Below are 16089 nucleotides of genomic sequence, written 5' to 3'. Positions count from 1 at the left end.
TCAAAATAAAAATAAATCAAAACAGCAGAATCAGGAATGGAACATGAGAAATCACTACTGATCCTACAGATATTAAAAAGGATAGAAAGGAAATATTGCCACAACTTTATGGCAATAAATTCAATAATTTATATGGAATGGACAAATTTTTTAAAGATTTTGTTTATTTTAGAGAGAGCAAGCAGGAGGAGGGGCAGAGAGAAAAAGAGAGAATCTCAAGCAGACTCTTGCTGAGCTGGGAATTGAATGTAGGCTTGATCTCATGACTCTTGAGATCATGACCTGATTTGAAATCAAGAGTCTGAGGTTTAACTGACTGAGCTATCCAGGTGCCCCAGAATAGACAAATTTCTTAAAAAATGCAGTTTACCTTAAATGACACAAGAAAAAATGGAAAATATGAAAACTCCAAACCTACTTTTTAAAAACTGAGCTCATATCTTAAAACCTTCCCACAAAGAAAATCCAGGCCCAACTAGTTCCACTGATGAATTGTATCAAATACATAAGGTATAAATAACACCAGGGGTACCTGGATGGCTCAGTTGGGTAAGTGCCCAACTCTTGATTTTGGCTCAGGTCATGATCTCAGGGTCATGAGATCAAGCTCCATGTCCGGTTCTGCACTCAGTGGGAAGTCTACTTGAGATTCTCTTTTTCTCCTTCTGCCTCTCCTTTTGCTCTCTCGCTCTCTCAAATAAATAAATAAATCTTTTTAAAAAAGGAATAAATAACACCAGTCTTACACAAAGTATTATAGAAAATACAGAAAGGAATAAATACCAACTCATTTGATGATACCAGTTTAACTCTGATATAAAAATCAAAGTTATTACAAGAAAAGAAAATGACAGGCCAATATCCCTTATGAATGTAAATGCAAAAAATCCAACAAAATATTACCAAATCTATTTTTTGGCAATACATAAAAAGAATAATAGATCAAGTGGGGTTTATCCCAATAATGCAAATTTAGCTCAACATTAAAAAAATAAAAGTCTCTCTTCACATTAACACAACAAAGGAGAAATATCATATAATGACATCTCAATAGATTCAGGGGACAAAAAGGACAAAATTCAACATCCAACCACAAGATATTAGTATCAAATAATTAGGGTCAAATAATGTACTTGAAGGTGTTTAGTAAACTGAGAGATGTTATAGAAACAGAAGGGGTTTTTATTGTCATCCCTCTATGACACTCTTAGGTTTATAGGCTCCTTTCTAGTAAGGACTTCTTGAGGCCTGGACAACACACTTTTCAATTGTACAATAAATGCCCTCAGAATGGAACTCAGTTGTCATGCTGGCAGACCACGGTAGAGTAATGAAAAATGACAACAACAAACTCTACACTGCTGCCGTTAACTTGGCTTACTGAGTGCTGGGCTCTGAATTAGGTGCTCTTCAGGCATTGTTTTATTTTATCCTTTGAGCAACTCTGAGGAGGGCACTAATATTTTTCTCTACCTTATAGATGAGAAAATGAGGATTAGAGACTAAATACTTTGTTCAAGATCTCACATATAGTTCATGGCCCTGTTGGGAACCCAGCCAAGGCTTACCCTAAAGTTTCCACTTTTAAATTCTACTCTCCTTGCCTGCTATAGCCTTATCTGGCAAGGGTACCCTAGAGTTGGCTTCTGCCCTCCTGGGCTTCCAGGTAGGCACAAGCCTGGCCTCATATCCCCCTTTTCTTTTTCTTTTTTTTTTTTTTAAAGATTTTATTTATTTACTTGACAGAGATCACAAGTAGGCAGAGAGGCAGGCAGAGAAGGAGAGGGAAGCAGGCTTCCCACTGAGCAGAGAGCCCGATGCGGGGCTCGATCCCAACAACCTGAGATCACAACAAGCTGAAGGCAGAGGCTCTAACCCACTGAGCCACCCACCCAGGTGCCCCTCATATCCCTTTTTTCTGTATTCAGAACACTGTGCTAACTGACACTGGATTAGTAGGAAAGAAAAACCTCTTTAGTTGTACTTTGTTGATTTTAAAAATTCTTAGTTAGCATGTTAAATTATAAAAGTAATGCACGCACATTCACATTAAAAATATTAAAAGCAATTTAAGGGTGCCTGGATGGCTCAGTGGGTTGAAGCCTTTGCCTTCAGCTCGGGTCCTGGATCCCAGAGTCATGGGACACACACACCCCCAAAATCAGGTACTCTGCTCAGCAGGGAGCCTGCTTCCCTTCCTCTCTCTGCCTGCCTCTCTGCCTGTTTCTGATCTCTGTCTGTCAAATAAATAAAATATTTTTAAAAAGTATTAAAACCATTCTCATGGTTTTAATATACAATGAATAGTATTGATCCCTTCCCCCAAATTTCCCAGTCACATTCCCTAAACCAAACTGCTCTTAACAGATTCTATATATTCTTCTGGAAATTTGGATGTATATGCAAATACACACACATATATAGTCTTAAAGTAAGCAGATGGGTCATCTATTCCTGTAGCTTGGTTTTTTATTTAACAACATACCTTGGAGAGCTTTCCATAACAGTACATAAATGTTTATCTCATTCTTTTAAAAATAGGCATAGTATCTTATTGAATGGCTATGCAATAATTTATTTAACTAGGCCCCTACCAATGAGTATCTAGGCGTTTTCCATTTTTAAAAACATTACAAATAATGCTGCAGTGAGCAATTTTGTACATCTTATGCATGTGTATGAATACTGCTATAGGAAAAATTCAAGAAAGTGGAGTTGAGGGCTATCTGCATTTTAAATTTTGTGAGGTATTGCCAAATAACCCTATAAAAAGTTTGCATCAGTTGGCACTCCCACAATAGCATATGATAATGTCTACTACCCTTCATCTCTAGTGTTTCAAAATTTTTGAAATTTCCTTTCAACTACACTTATTTAGTGCCTTCTGTGTGCTTTAGACACTGCACTAGGCTCAGAGATTTGGAATGCAGTCAGTGTAGCCCAAGAAAGATTTGTTGGTGAATTACTATTCCCTTGGGACTAAGAGCTCTTACCCTTTTAAAAATGGAAACTGCAAGCTGGTGAGGTATTTAGTTTCATTTTAGCTTAATGGAAACCTGTTAGTGAGTTTTAAAATAAGGACCAAGACAACTGAAATGGTAAAGGAAGTCTCCTGGGCTGCAGGAAGGAGGATGCTACATCTGTGGGTTTGCGGGCTTCGAAGAGCCCCTCTTTCCAGGAACAAACATGTTTTTTCATTGAACTCTTTGGAGGAAACGTGAGCTGCTCTAGTTCCTAAGGTGGGGGCATCCTAGTAAGCAAGGGCCACACAGATTCTGTGTGGCTGAGGGCAGAGCAGCGTCTATAACTGGGAATAAAGGCTGCCAGCTATCATTAATTGAGCATAAACTCTGGCTAAGCACTGCATTATGTACTTTATGTGCATTGACTTAATCCTCATAACAACACCACGATTGAGAGGGTGTCATTATGTCCAGTTTAAAGATAAGGATACTGAGGTTCAGAGAAGACAAGTAACTTGCCTAGAGTCATAGAACTAGCAGGTAGTGTTGTGGGGACCCAAACCAAGCTATGATTGATTTCAGAGCCCACATTTGGGCTCCCTGAGTATATCTGATCATGTACTTGTTTAATAAATATTATATCTTCATAATAGGGAACAGTTTAAGAAGGTTTTTATCTCCTTACCCCTAAAATATGCTCAGGGACAAAGGGGTTGCTTATACTTTTCAGTGGGCCATGTACCAAAACTGATCTAAGTTCAGGTAAATGCCCAGTAGGTGGCAATAATAATCATCTGTTACCTTGACCAGAATTTTCATTTTCAAAGCACAGTCCCACAGCTGTGGGAAGAATAGAGTAGGGGATGATATGGATGCTGTGTCAGAGAGCTGAGATTTATCTCTGGGCTGATGAAGAACCTTTGGAGGCTTTAAATTAGGAGAATGATATGATAAGATTTATGTTTCAGGAAGATCACTGATAGTGATTAGTTTGGGTTCAAACCCTGGTCACCTTTGGGTCAGTTGCTTGCTCACTCTAAGCCTCAATGTCCTCTTCTGTAAAATAGAATAATGATAGCTATTACCTGATAAGGTAGTTCTGAAGGTTAAATGAAATAATGCATGTGTATTGCTTAGTAAATGACTAGCTCCGAGTAAATGCTCAGTAGATAAGAATGATGATAATAATATAATTATTAGAGTGGAGAGAAACTGGAGTCAGGGAAATCAAATGTAGCTAAGCAAGAGAGAGTAAGGGCCCGAATTAAGGGAGGTGTAAATGGAGAGGATAGTTATGAAAGATATTAAGGAGATAGAATTGTTAGACTTTGAAACATGATGCTAATGGAAGGGAGGGAAAAGCAGGCATATTTGATGGTTTCCACTTTCCAACTTGACTGACTGAGTGGATGGGGATGCTTGAGTGAAATAGGAAATACTGGAAGAAATAGAAGTTTGGTGTAGAAAAAGAATATAATGATTAGGGTAGAAAAAGAATACATTGAGGTTGGTTTTTAATATAATGAATTTAAGTACTCTGTTACCAATTTGAACATGGTTCCAGGAAGTTTAAGCTACAGAAATAGATTTGAACTTTGGGGCACAAGGCTGGCTCAGTGAGTAGAGCATGCAACTCTTGATGTGGGGGTTGGGAGTTCAAGCCCCACATTGGGCATAGAGATTACTAAAATAAAAAATGAAAATATAAAAAAAAGAAATAACCTTGAACTCCATCATAAGGTGCAAGATGAAGCTATGGGTGGGGTAAGAACACCCAAAGGGAGTGTATAGAATAATAAGACTGGATTGGGCCATGCCTGGGTGGCTCAGTAGATTGAGTGGAAGGTGACTTTTGCTTTCAGTTCAGTTCAGGTTATGATCTCAAGGTCATGAGATGGAACCCTATGGGGCTCTGTACTCAGCAGGGAATCTGCTTGAAATGCTCTCCCTCCCTCTCCCTTCCCCCCCATTCATGCCTTCTCTCTCTCTCTCTCAAAATAAATAAATAAATCATTTTAAAAAAAGAAGAAGGCAACTAAGGGGTTCAAGCATATATTCCTGGTCAATATATTTCTGGTCAAGGATATTGAGAAGCAACTGCTGGAGAGGTGACATGGAAATGAAAGTGGAGAACTTTCAAGAGAGAGCAAGGGAACCCAGCCCTCATCCTGAAAGAGAAATGAGAAATAAGCATTAGGGAGCTGAGTTTTTACCAGTTCCCTCCCCCAGGATGCTCACACTAAAATCTGTATTAATGAGAATGGAAAATGCTCTACTATGGGATAGTCCAGACTGGGACATCTGTTATCCCATTGATCATCAGGATTAAGTTGACTGCTATGGTGTTCTTGGGGGCGGGATTCCTCTTCCTGTATCACTCCTCTAATAGACATCCTCCCTTGGCCAAATAAAATGACCTATCCAAAAGTAGAGGATCTTCTTTGATCAAGTATGAGTTTAAGAATATATAAGTACAAGAATAGTGTAAGAATGGTGGACTTCCTTTGCTGGAATCTCCAAATTGTCTCCAGTGTGTACTGTAGTATTATATTTCTTTTCATAATACTATTTGCTTTTACAGACCAAAATTCAGAAATAACAGAGTGTCTCTCTGAAGTTCCATTTCATTTTTCATCTCATAACAGCCCATGCTTGTGGTGATGATGGAAGATGGGGCAGAGCCTTGCTCAAAGTGAGGAATGAAAGAGTAGAGGGAGGTAGGAGAAAAGTGATAATATGGCAGGGTTAGATAAAGGACTAGCAGAGGTTAATTGAGTAATGTTTTGTTAGGCAGAGATAGTGGGAGCAGCAAGGAGGAAGGGGGAGATGGTGTTTCTGGCTGGAGGAACTATAAAAAGCAAAGGTATAGGGACACCTGGGTGGCTCAGTGGGAAGAGCATACAGTTCTTGATCTCAGGCTAATCAATTTGAGCTGCATGTTGGGTGTAGAGATTACCTTAAAGTAAATAATTAATTTTTTTTTAAAAGCAAAGGTGCAGAGGTGAGAAAGTGTAGGCCATGCTCAGGAAATGTGAGTAGACTTGGTGGGCTGCATCTCAAAGTGTTAGCACATGAAGGGTTGGAGAACAGGCTGGAATGGAGATGCAGGGCCAGATGATAGGGTTCTGAGGGCCAGGGGAGGGAATGTGCGCTTTGTTCTTCCGTGGTTTGATGACTTCTGGGAGGAACCATCAAAAGCTTTCCAGGAATTCAGCCTTGTCTGTCTCAAGCTTCTCCTTTTGGAAGACCAAGGGCCCAAAGTGGCAGTCTGACATTCAATCTCCTTTGCCATGGTTGGGAAGTCAGGGCTGCAGCTGATTTCATTGGCCTGTTTTGCATTTATTATAGTGTGGCTTTTATAGTGTGTTAATTGAAATATTTCCAACTGCCAAAAACAATTACACTCAAATTGCCTTGTCAGTTCTTTTATTGCCAGATAAATGTTTTACAGACATATTTACGGGGGGCAGTGGTAACTGGATCTCGTTTTCTATTTAAGGCTGGCAGTTGGGTCTGGGATTGGTCCTCCAGGGCTTTGTTGTGGGCCAGAAAGCTGTTGGATGTGGCGCTTCCATCTTTTTCCCTTAAGGATCAGAGGTGCTTCAAAAAAGCAAAAAAAAAGCAGCTTTCTGGCTCGTGTACTTTAGCCTTGGAGAAGGGTTCCATCGCTGGAAACCCTGGCAACCTGGCAGAAATCTGAATCCTGCTGCCTGCCCTACCAACAACAATCCCAGCCCAAGCTGAGACATGTTTTCCCTCTCCCTGGCATCCCTTTCCTCTCCTCCACCATCACAGCCCTCCCATAGACTATCATGCATGAGCCATAAGAGGCCATCTAGTCTAACTCTTTCACTTTGTATTTGGGAAACTTGGGCCCCAGAGACTTCCCCTAAGACCACACAGGTGGATTGTGAGCACTGGGAGCAGAGGTCTCTGTCCCATGGGCTGTGCTGCTGGCAGGCTGTTCTGGCCCCCTTTTCAGTACTTGAGACCTGTTTCTTATAAGAACCCTTCCTTCACGTTTCCAGCCTCCACTGATCTCCCTTTGGCTTGATCATCTGAAACCCCTATCGTTCTATATATATACTGCATGGCTATTGCTTGCTTGGGGAACATTTTACTGGCTCTGTCACTGTTCTTCTCTTGCCTTTGTGCATGCTGTTTTCTTCTTCGGAAAAATATTTTCTCTACTTGGACAATCCATACTTGTTCTTTGTTACCTGACTAGGAAATAGCCACCTCTGGGAGCCTTTCTTGGGCTGGGTAGGGGTCTCTGTGCACCCCTCCAGCGCCCTGGGCACACGTCTCTCTGCTGCTGATGAGGAGCAGGCTTTCAAAGGAACATATACTGAGGGAGGAAGGGAGTGAATGAGGGAGGGAGGGAGTGAATGAGGGAGGGAGGGAAGGAGGGAGGGAAGAAGGGAGCAATGATGAGCCCTGCCTACACTACTCTGTCCTCCATGGACCCTGAGCAAACTGGAGCCGAGACCTCATCTCTCTTCGGTTTTGTCCTTCTGCTGACCTGTGTCCCTGACAGATAAATAGACGTTCAGCAAGTGTTGATCAAGCTGAACAGACCATGCCGCTCTCAGGAACAGAAGATTTTAGCATATTATGACTAGAAGGTCATCACATCCAATCCTATGCATTTTACTGACAAGGAAACCGAGGCCCAAAGAGGAAAAACATTTTTCCCAGCCTCATGATCACTAATGGCATTCCTTCATTTATTCAATAAGGATTTTGAACACTTACTATATTCTCAGACCGCAGTGTATAAAACAAAGTACCTGCTCAGAAAGAGTTCACATTCATCCCAAACAAGTGTTTTTGAGTATAATCTGACCTCAAATTTCCCTTAATGCATAGTACAAAACTGAGATCTTAGAATACGCTTTTTTTTTTTTAAAGAGTGGGAGAGATGGGTGAGGATGGGCAGAGACAGCAAGAATCTTAGGCAGGCTCAATGCCCAGTGTGGAGCCCAATGTGGGGCTTGATTTCACAACTCTGAGATCAAAACCTGAGCCAAAACCAAAAGTCAGATGCTTAACTGAATGAGCCCAGGCACCCCTAGAAAATGCTTTTTTTTAATGTTTGTTGAGGGGTACCTGGGTGGCTCAGTCAGGTAAGTGTCCATCTTCTGCTCAGGTCATGATCCCATGGTCCTAAGATCAAGCCCCACATCGGGCTCCCTGCTCCGTGGTGAGCCTACTACTCCCGCTGCTTGGGTTCTCTTTCTCTCCTTCTCTTTCTCTGACAGATAAATAAATAAAATCTTTAAATTATTAAAGAAAAAAAAAAAGACTTAGGAAAGCTCCATGTCCACTATCTTTGAGGTCTCTGGGCAGAAGCCTCCCTATCTATAATACTAGTTCTGATGATCCCGCAGAAATTTGCCTATGAATTACCTCTTGTTTCTGTTCTTTTTTTCAGAGCATCAGTGTGGGCAGAGGAGCCAGGAAGAGAGTAAGTGCTAAGCCCACTGCAGGCTCTCAGCAAGAAGCTAATAGCATTGTTTTCCATTGAAAATATTAGCTGTATGTTTTTTAGAAAATTCAAATGAGCAAAAAGAAGGTTAAAATCACCCTTAAATCCACCATTGCAGGAAGCCTCTTACTTAATACATGATGTTATATCCTCTCAGATATTTCTGTGCACATATAAAAATTATATGTATTTGTTTTTAAATGGAATCAAACTGTATGTTATTTTATAATCTGCTTTTTACATAATATATTTGAGTACTTTCCATTGCCAATAAAGATACTTTTATAGCATCATTTAAAATTACTCTACAACATTTCACCATATGTTTCTTAAGGCCATACCATAATTTGTTCAGCCATGCCCCATTATTGGACATTTAACTGTTTCTTCTTTTTCACTATTATGATCAATTCTCCCATAAACACTCATGCATTTAAATCTCTGGGCATGTCTATGGTTGTGGTTATTTCTTTAATATAAAGTCCTACACATAAAAACTTTAGTCAAAGAGTATAAATATTTTTTAGGCTTTTGAGAAATATTTCCAAATTGCTCTTTAGAAAGGCTGTCCTTGATTTGAAGGGGCACATGCACCCCGATGTTTATAGCAGCAATGTCCACAACAGTCAAATTATAGAAAGAGCCCAAATGTCTATCAACTGAGGAATGGATAAAGAAGATGTGGAGTGTGTATATATAAAATGGAATATTACTCAGCCTCTGAAAAGAATGAAATCTTGCCATTTGCAACAATGTAGATAGAATGAGAGGGTATTATGCTGAGTGAAATAAGTCAGTCAGAGAAAGACAAATACCATATTATTTCACTCATATGTGAAATTTAAGAAACAAAACAGATGAATATAGGGAAAGGGGGAAAATGAGAGTGAGAGGAAAGCAAACCATAAAAGAATCTTAACAATGGAGAACAAACTGAGGGTTGCTGGAAGGAGGTGGGCCGGGAATGGGCTAAATGGGTGATGGGTATTAAGGAAGGCATTTGTGATGAGCATTGGGTGTTACATGTAAGTGATGAATCACTGAATTCTCCACCTGAAACCAATATTGCCATGTATGTTAACTAATTAGAATCTAAATAAGAACTTGAAATTAGAAAAATCACCAAAATTGTTAGACTGACCTGCTCATCAACAGGACACCAAAGTCATGTTTTTGAGGAATAAATAAATATCTTCTATCTTTCACAGTAGAAAAGAGAGGTTAACTCTAAAATTCTGTTCCAAAATACAAAATACAGAAACTGTAGTCTGCCACAATAGAAAAAGCTATTAACATAAAGATAAGAAAACTGATCTAATTCTACAGAACACCAGCAGCTCGACTGTTGAGTCATGTACCTCAAGGGTGGGCACATTTTATCTGTAAAGTGCCAGACAGCAAATATCTTAGGTTGTGTAGGCCGTATGGTCTCACGTATAACTACTCAACTCTGCTTGTAGGGCAAAAGCAGCAAAAGATAATACATAGATGAATGAGAGTGGTTGGGTCCCAAAAACTATTTATGGAAATAAGAAAAGAAAAAGAAAGAAAGAAAGAGAGAGAGAAAGAAAGGGAGGAAGGAAGGGTGAAAGAAAGAAGAAAAAAAGAAAAGAAAAGAAAGAGAGAGAGAGAAAGAAAAAAAAGGAAAAAGGAAAAAGAAAGATTGTGCTAATTTATGGTTATCAACTTTCCCATAACCTCATCAACACAATATTAATTTCATTTGGTTGAGGGGTCTCTTTATTTTGGGTTTTTGTTGTTTTAGTTTTCAATAGTTTTTTTTTTTTTTTTTTAAGATTTTATTTCTTTGTGAGAAAGAAAGTGAGAGAGTGAGCACAAGCCAGGGCAGAGGGAAGGGGAATCCCAAGAAGACTTCCCACTGCACAGAGCCTGACGTGGGGCTGCATCTCACGACACTGAGGTCATGACCTGAGCTGAAACCAAGACTCAGTTGCTCAACCAACTGAACCACCCAGGGGCCCCATTGTTTTCAGCAGTTTTAAGTGAAAAATTGGATTCTTTGGGGTTTTTTTCTGCATATTTTTGCTATTATAAGGGTGAATTTTTTTTTTTTTAGTATGTCATAGGCCACTTTGGCAAGGTGTTTAGCTATCTATTAGGGAAAGGAGAAAGTTCTAGTCCTTGGTTTTTTGGCAGCAATCTGACGGTCTCTCTGAAGGCTCACCACAATGTTCCAGCTAACCCCTGACCCCAAGGGCCGAGGTGGCCAACATCCTCCAGGCAGTGAGAACTCCAGCCCAAGCAGCTCCTTCGGACTCTTTCATGAGTGGTCTATTGTGTATTCTGTAGTCTTCATGTGGGGGCAGGGCTTGGCCTCTGGGAGGATTTGTGAATGAAGCCACTTCTGGCTGCTCTACTTGCTGACCCTTACATGGGGTTTTTGACCAGGATGAAGATTCAGGAACCGATGTGGGGGAAGGAGCAGATGAATGGGCCCAGTCCAAAGCCACAGTCAGACCCCCTGACCAGCTGGAGCTGACCGATGCGGTGAGTCAGTTGCCTCCCGCCCTTGCCCCTTCCACCTCCTCCAGCCTCAGAGATGTGCTCTTGCACGGTAATGATTAGCCGCCTGCACAAAGCCTTCATGTGAGATGTCTGCTGGTACCCCAAGTACCAGAAGAGGTGGGGGGCCCTCCATGTAGGACCCTCTGGGTATTTCTCTCCCTCAGGAGCTAAAGGAAGAGTTCACCCGCATTCTGACTGCCAACAACCCACACGCCCCCCAGAACATCGTCAGGTACAGCTTCAAAGTAAGTCTCCCCACCCCGGGGTGGGGGCCTCTGGGTACCCCTTGGCTTGGCAGGGACTTGCTATTCTGCAAAAACATCTCTGCTATTAGAGAGACCATCTTTAAACTTTGTTCTTTGGCTGGAACCTTGAAATTTTACATGGACTCTTCCAGAGATTTCAAAAATTTCTTCAAAAATTTCTTTACTAATCTCCCTTACAGTCTTAATGAGTATTTATTACATGTCAGACACTGTGTTAATAAATTATTTTAATTATTTTTAAAACTTACAACTATCCTAAAAATTAGATAGTATTATCCTCATTTTACAGATGAAAAAAAAAAATCAAGGCTTAGAGTGGTTAAGCCCAAGGTCATGCAGAAAATAGGGGACAGAATCAGGATTTGAATCCATTCTGCCCACAACCACAAACCCTGTTCTTAGCTGCCACACTGTTCTATCCTCCCAACCATCTGAGTTCCTGAGACAAGGGCTTTGTGGTGACTATGTAAGGCAGAGCATCCCAACCTATGTGCAGAAATAGTAATTCTTTCAGCCCTCCAGGGGTAGGTGGGTTTGGTTCAGTCAGAGCACATGGGCTGGGTTCCTCTCTAGAGCTTCTCCTCTTTAGAACTTAACCCTATATGTCATACAAAGGTAATAATTTTCTATGTGACTTGAAAAGGGTTGAGAAGAAATGTTTTGAAAGAAGGAAGGAGGGGTGCCTGGGTGGTTCAGTGGGTTAAGCCTCTGCCTTCTGCTCAGGTCATGATCTCAGGATCCTGGGATCGAGGCCCACCTCTGGCTCTCTGTTGGGCAGGGAGCCTGCTTCCCCCTATCTCTCTGCCTGCCTCTCTGCCTACTTGTGATTGCTCTCTCTGTCAAATAAATAAATACAAATCTTTTAAAAAAGAAAGAAAGAAAGATAGAAGGAAGGAAGGAAACCTGGTGTCAAAGTCAAACTAGCATCCAAAGTCAACTAGGATGCTTTTCAATAAGGAAGCTAGGTAGGGGACCCAGACTAATAGATCCTACGAAAACAGGGATCACATCTGCGTTTGCTAAGCTTTATATCCCTGGAACCTAAAAAATACTTAGCATGTTGTACAGTGTCTGCTTAAAAATTATTTGTTGAAGGGGCACCTGGGTGGCTCAGTGGTTTAAGCCTCTGCCTTCAGCTCTGGTCGTGGTCTCAGGGTCCTGAGATCGAGCCCCGCATCAGGCTCTCTGCTCGGTGGGGAGCCTGCTTCCCCCTCTCTCTGCCTGCCTCTCTGTCTGCTTGTGACCTCTCTCTCTCTCTCTCTCTGTCAAATAAATAAATAATCTTTAAAAAATTATTTGTTGAAGAAGGAATGAACAAGGTTGCCTGGATTTTAAGCTGAGCCCTGCTTCTCATTTGCTGTATGAACTGGATAAGGGCCAAACTCAAAAAAACCTTTTCTAGATGTCTGTGGCCCCTTGTATGGAGCAGGAGGATTGGGGATTGGGGGTGTCTCTGAGAATCTATCCAGTCCTCACATCAACTTATAACAATGTGGAGAAGGTCAGGCCAGGTGTGTCTGATAACTATGTGTGACCTGTCTCAGCTCTGTGGTGAGACAGGTACACGAGGATCCCTCGGCATGGATGTGAGAGCCAGTGATAGGCAAGTCCAGAACTATTCAAAGTTGAAAAGAAAAGACAATTTAAAAATATGTCTTTGATGAGAACGTAAAAGAAAAAACTTCTTCCATTTGCCTCCTCTTCTTTTTTTTTTTTTTTAAGATTTTATTTACTCATTTGACAGACAGAGATCACAAGTAGGCAGAGAGGCAGGCAGAGAGAGAGGAAGAGAAGCAGGCTCCCTGCTGAGCAGAGAGCCCGAAGCGGGGCTCGATCTCAGGACCCTGAGATCATGACCTGAGCTGAAGGCAGAGGCTTTAACCCACTGAGCCACCCAGGTGCCCCGTTGTCTTCTCTTCTTAAGCTGGAATGTAATTAAAACTTCAGGTTAACTGAACATTTGGGGATATCTATCTATATATATCTCGTTAACAGATGGACCATGTTAATCCTTATAGAATGAAGGCAGACAGCATTCTCACTCCAGCGCTTTTGGGACCCCTGGTCTGACTCAGCCCCCTCTCCTCTTAGGAAGGCACATATAAGCTTATTGGCGTGGTGAACCAACTGGCAGTTCACTTCAGCCAGGTTGGGAACCTGATCCCCAAAGACTCGGATGAAGGACGGCGGCAGCACTACCGCGATGAGTTAGCAGCAGGTAGGCCTCGGGGCCGGCAGGAAGTGGAGGCCCAGAGCCCAGGTTCCTTTCTGTGGTCATCCTAGGGAGCGGATACTAAGCCATAACTTCGCAGAGCTTCTGCTTACATGAAGCCCCACAGCTGGCGGCCCTGCTGTGGTCTGGGAGTTAAGCTGTGAGGACCCTGGGGTAGCTGAGGCCTCAAAGGCAGAAACCAAGAGAGCCTTGCCCTGCCAGGGGACGAGGGAGCAGGCTTGGCCTTTGGATTCATCTGCAGTATCTTATCAAGGTTCTCAGGAGTCTGCCAAGGTGGTGATTTCAGAAACCGAAATCCTTGAAGAAGAAGAAGAGCCTAAGGAAACAGAAGCCGAAACTGAACTTGGGAGTCAAACAGATGTGCCTGCCGCTGAGGTATAGTATGGAACCTCTCCCATCCCTCCCCTTCCAGCTCCAGCTGCGGATGGAAGCTTTGGGGCTAACTGGTTGAGGGGTGGGGCTGCAGGTGAGAAGTTAGAGGCTGTAGGTAGCAAGCCTCTGGCATCATCACCCTCTCCTACTCCAGCCTCTCCTAGGGCATGACTTCTCCCCATCCCTGATTCCCCACCACCTTCTTCTCACAGCTGAGCCCTGGTCCTGTGGGTCTTTTTTTTCTAGGCAGCTGCAAAAGCAACTGAAGAAGAATTGATGACTCCTAAGCAGCCCAAGGAGCGAAAGCTCACCAACCAGTTCAACTTCAGTGAGAGGGCCTCACAGACCTTAAACAATCCTCTCCGGGTAGAACAACCCCCACCACAGCCCCTTGACCTCCTGGTTCTGCACTATTGCATGACAGGGAAGGAACAGGCTTGACTCCTGCCCCAGCAGCCCTTAGCCTGGAAGGATGGCAGGCACAGCACAGTTCATCTCTCCAAGGAGAGCTGGGAACATGTGTTGGGGGTCTTGTAAGCTGTTCAGAGTTCAGAACTCCTTATAAGAAGTTCAGAGTGGGTAACAAGGAGCCTGGAGCCCTTCACTGAGACTGAAACTTGTATGGGCCTTGGAGAAGAGGTCAAGATCTGGGGGAGAGAGGGGAGGCCAGAATGTGCCAGGGAGGCAGGACTAAGCCAGTTTGACTGCAGTTGGTGCTCTTTGTGATAGACTAGCTGGAAAAGGCTAGAAAGTTTTCTGGTTCACTAGTATGGAGGCCCATGAATACCAGGTTGAAGGAACCTCTCAGGGTTTCAGGGGAGAAACTCATGTATGTAGACAGTGTTTTACAGAAATCAACCTATGAATGGAGGACAGAGGTCTACAGGATGGGTTTCTGGAAGCTCCTAATCATGCTGTGTGCTCCCTATTCAGTAATCTGGGTGGTACATAATGAGGAGGGAATGCATTCCTCTGTTGGAGCAGAGATCCCAGTATTAGGGAGAAGCCTTCTCAGGATGAGGGATGTTAGCCCAGTAGCTTACCAGGGGCTGATCTCTGTGTCTTGCATCAGGAGGCTGGCCAGAGACCTGTCCATCCCCCACTTGGAGTTTTTCTCCATTGCCCCTGATTTCTAGCTTAGGCTTTTTCTAAAGAAGCTTAGAAGGAAAATGGAGGCTCTCACTCCATCATCTGGTCCTTTGTTCAGGCCCTCTTTACTTCCCCAGTTCTGTGTTCCATCCCTCCCTCTGCTCCAACTGAAATGTTTCACCCAAGGATATACTGCTGGGTTAAGTGAGAAGGATTTGAAGGCTTTCTTGGGTTTCCTGTTGTCATTGTTCTCTAGGACCGAGAATGCCAGATGGAGCCTCCTCCCAGGACAAACTTTTCAGCCACAGCCAATCAGGTGAGACCCTGGATCAGTCTAAATCTCATCACCACACCCCAGCCACCCACCCCATGCATCCTTGGCAAAGAGTCTTCTGTATCCATCTATCTCCCTGCTCCTTGTCTAGGCTCTGAACACTAGGGATATGAGACAGTGGGACCCCACCCTGTGAGCTCTGGATCAGCTACATGCCCCCAACCCAGGACAAGGCTGTCAAAGAGGGAAATAAGCATGGTTTCTAACTCTCTGAAACACATGGCACCCCAAGGCTGACTCTGAAGTGTTAGCATTTTTTTTTTAAAGATTTTATGTATTTATTTGACAGAGAGAGATTACAAGTAGGCAGAGAGGCAGAGAGAGAGAGGAGGAAGCAGGCTCCCTGCTGAGCAGAGAGCCCAATGCGGGACTCGATCCCAGGACCCTGAGATCATGACCTGAGCCGAAGGCAGCGGCTTAACCCACTGAGCCACCCTAACCTGCTCTTCCAGAAGCCTTCATTCTTCCTGCAGACCATCTTTCCCCCTCAAATCCTACTGGCAGCCATGCTGATTTGGGCAAGATTTGGTGCCAGGAGACCTGAGCTCAGGCGCCAACTTTGCTGCTCATACTATTAGATCCTGGGCAAACCATATCACTCTTAATTCATCAGTTACTGTTTCTCTGTCAAATGAGGACAACAAGCAGCCTCACAGAGTTGTTGGAAGGCTCTGAATGAGATAACAAACATTGAATGTATTGTAGCATAGAATATTGGCCCATGGGTGAATCATTACTGTAAGGTGTGTCTATCTGGCCTCCAGGTGGCAGTGACTGCCCAACTCTGGAGAGCACAGAATGTGATCTGGGGTTTTTCA

At 42.9% G+C, this 16089-nt stretch overlaps 1 protein-coding gene across 2 annotated transcripts in view; it reads left to right on the top strand.

Annotated features, from left to right (window-relative positions):
• The window catches only part of DNAI1 (dynein axonemal intermediate chain 1), a 58149-nt gene that overhangs the window by 11953 nt on the left and 30107 nt on the right, over window positions 1–16089 (top strand). For both annotated transcript variants that reach the window (XM_044264299.1, XM_044264298.1), the window contains exons 2-8: window positions 8398–8430; window positions 10861–10959; window positions 11142–11222; window positions 13335–13461; window positions 13730–13851; window positions 14095–14214; window positions 15194–15253. In XM_044264299.1, coding sequence (XP_044120234.1) covers window positions 8398–8430; window positions 10861–10959; window positions 11142–11222; window positions 13335–13461; window positions 13730–13851; window positions 14095–14214; window positions 15194–15253 — 642 coding nt within the window. The remainder of the gene's footprint in view (window positions 1–8397; window positions 8431–10860; window positions 10960–11141; window positions 11223–13334; window positions 13462–13729; window positions 13852–14094; window positions 14215–15193; window positions 15254–16089) is intronic.

Source organism: Neovison vison, chromosome 9 (genome assembly GCF_020171115.1).
Source record: "Neovison vison isolate M4711 chromosome 9, ASM_NN_V1, whole genome shotgun sequence".
Lineage (NCBI taxonomy): Eukaryota > Metazoa > Chordata > Mammalia > Carnivora > Mustelidae > Neogale > Neogale vison.
The sequence above is the reverse complement of the archived record's forward strand: the minus strand, read 5'-3'. Positions and strand labels throughout refer to the sequence as shown.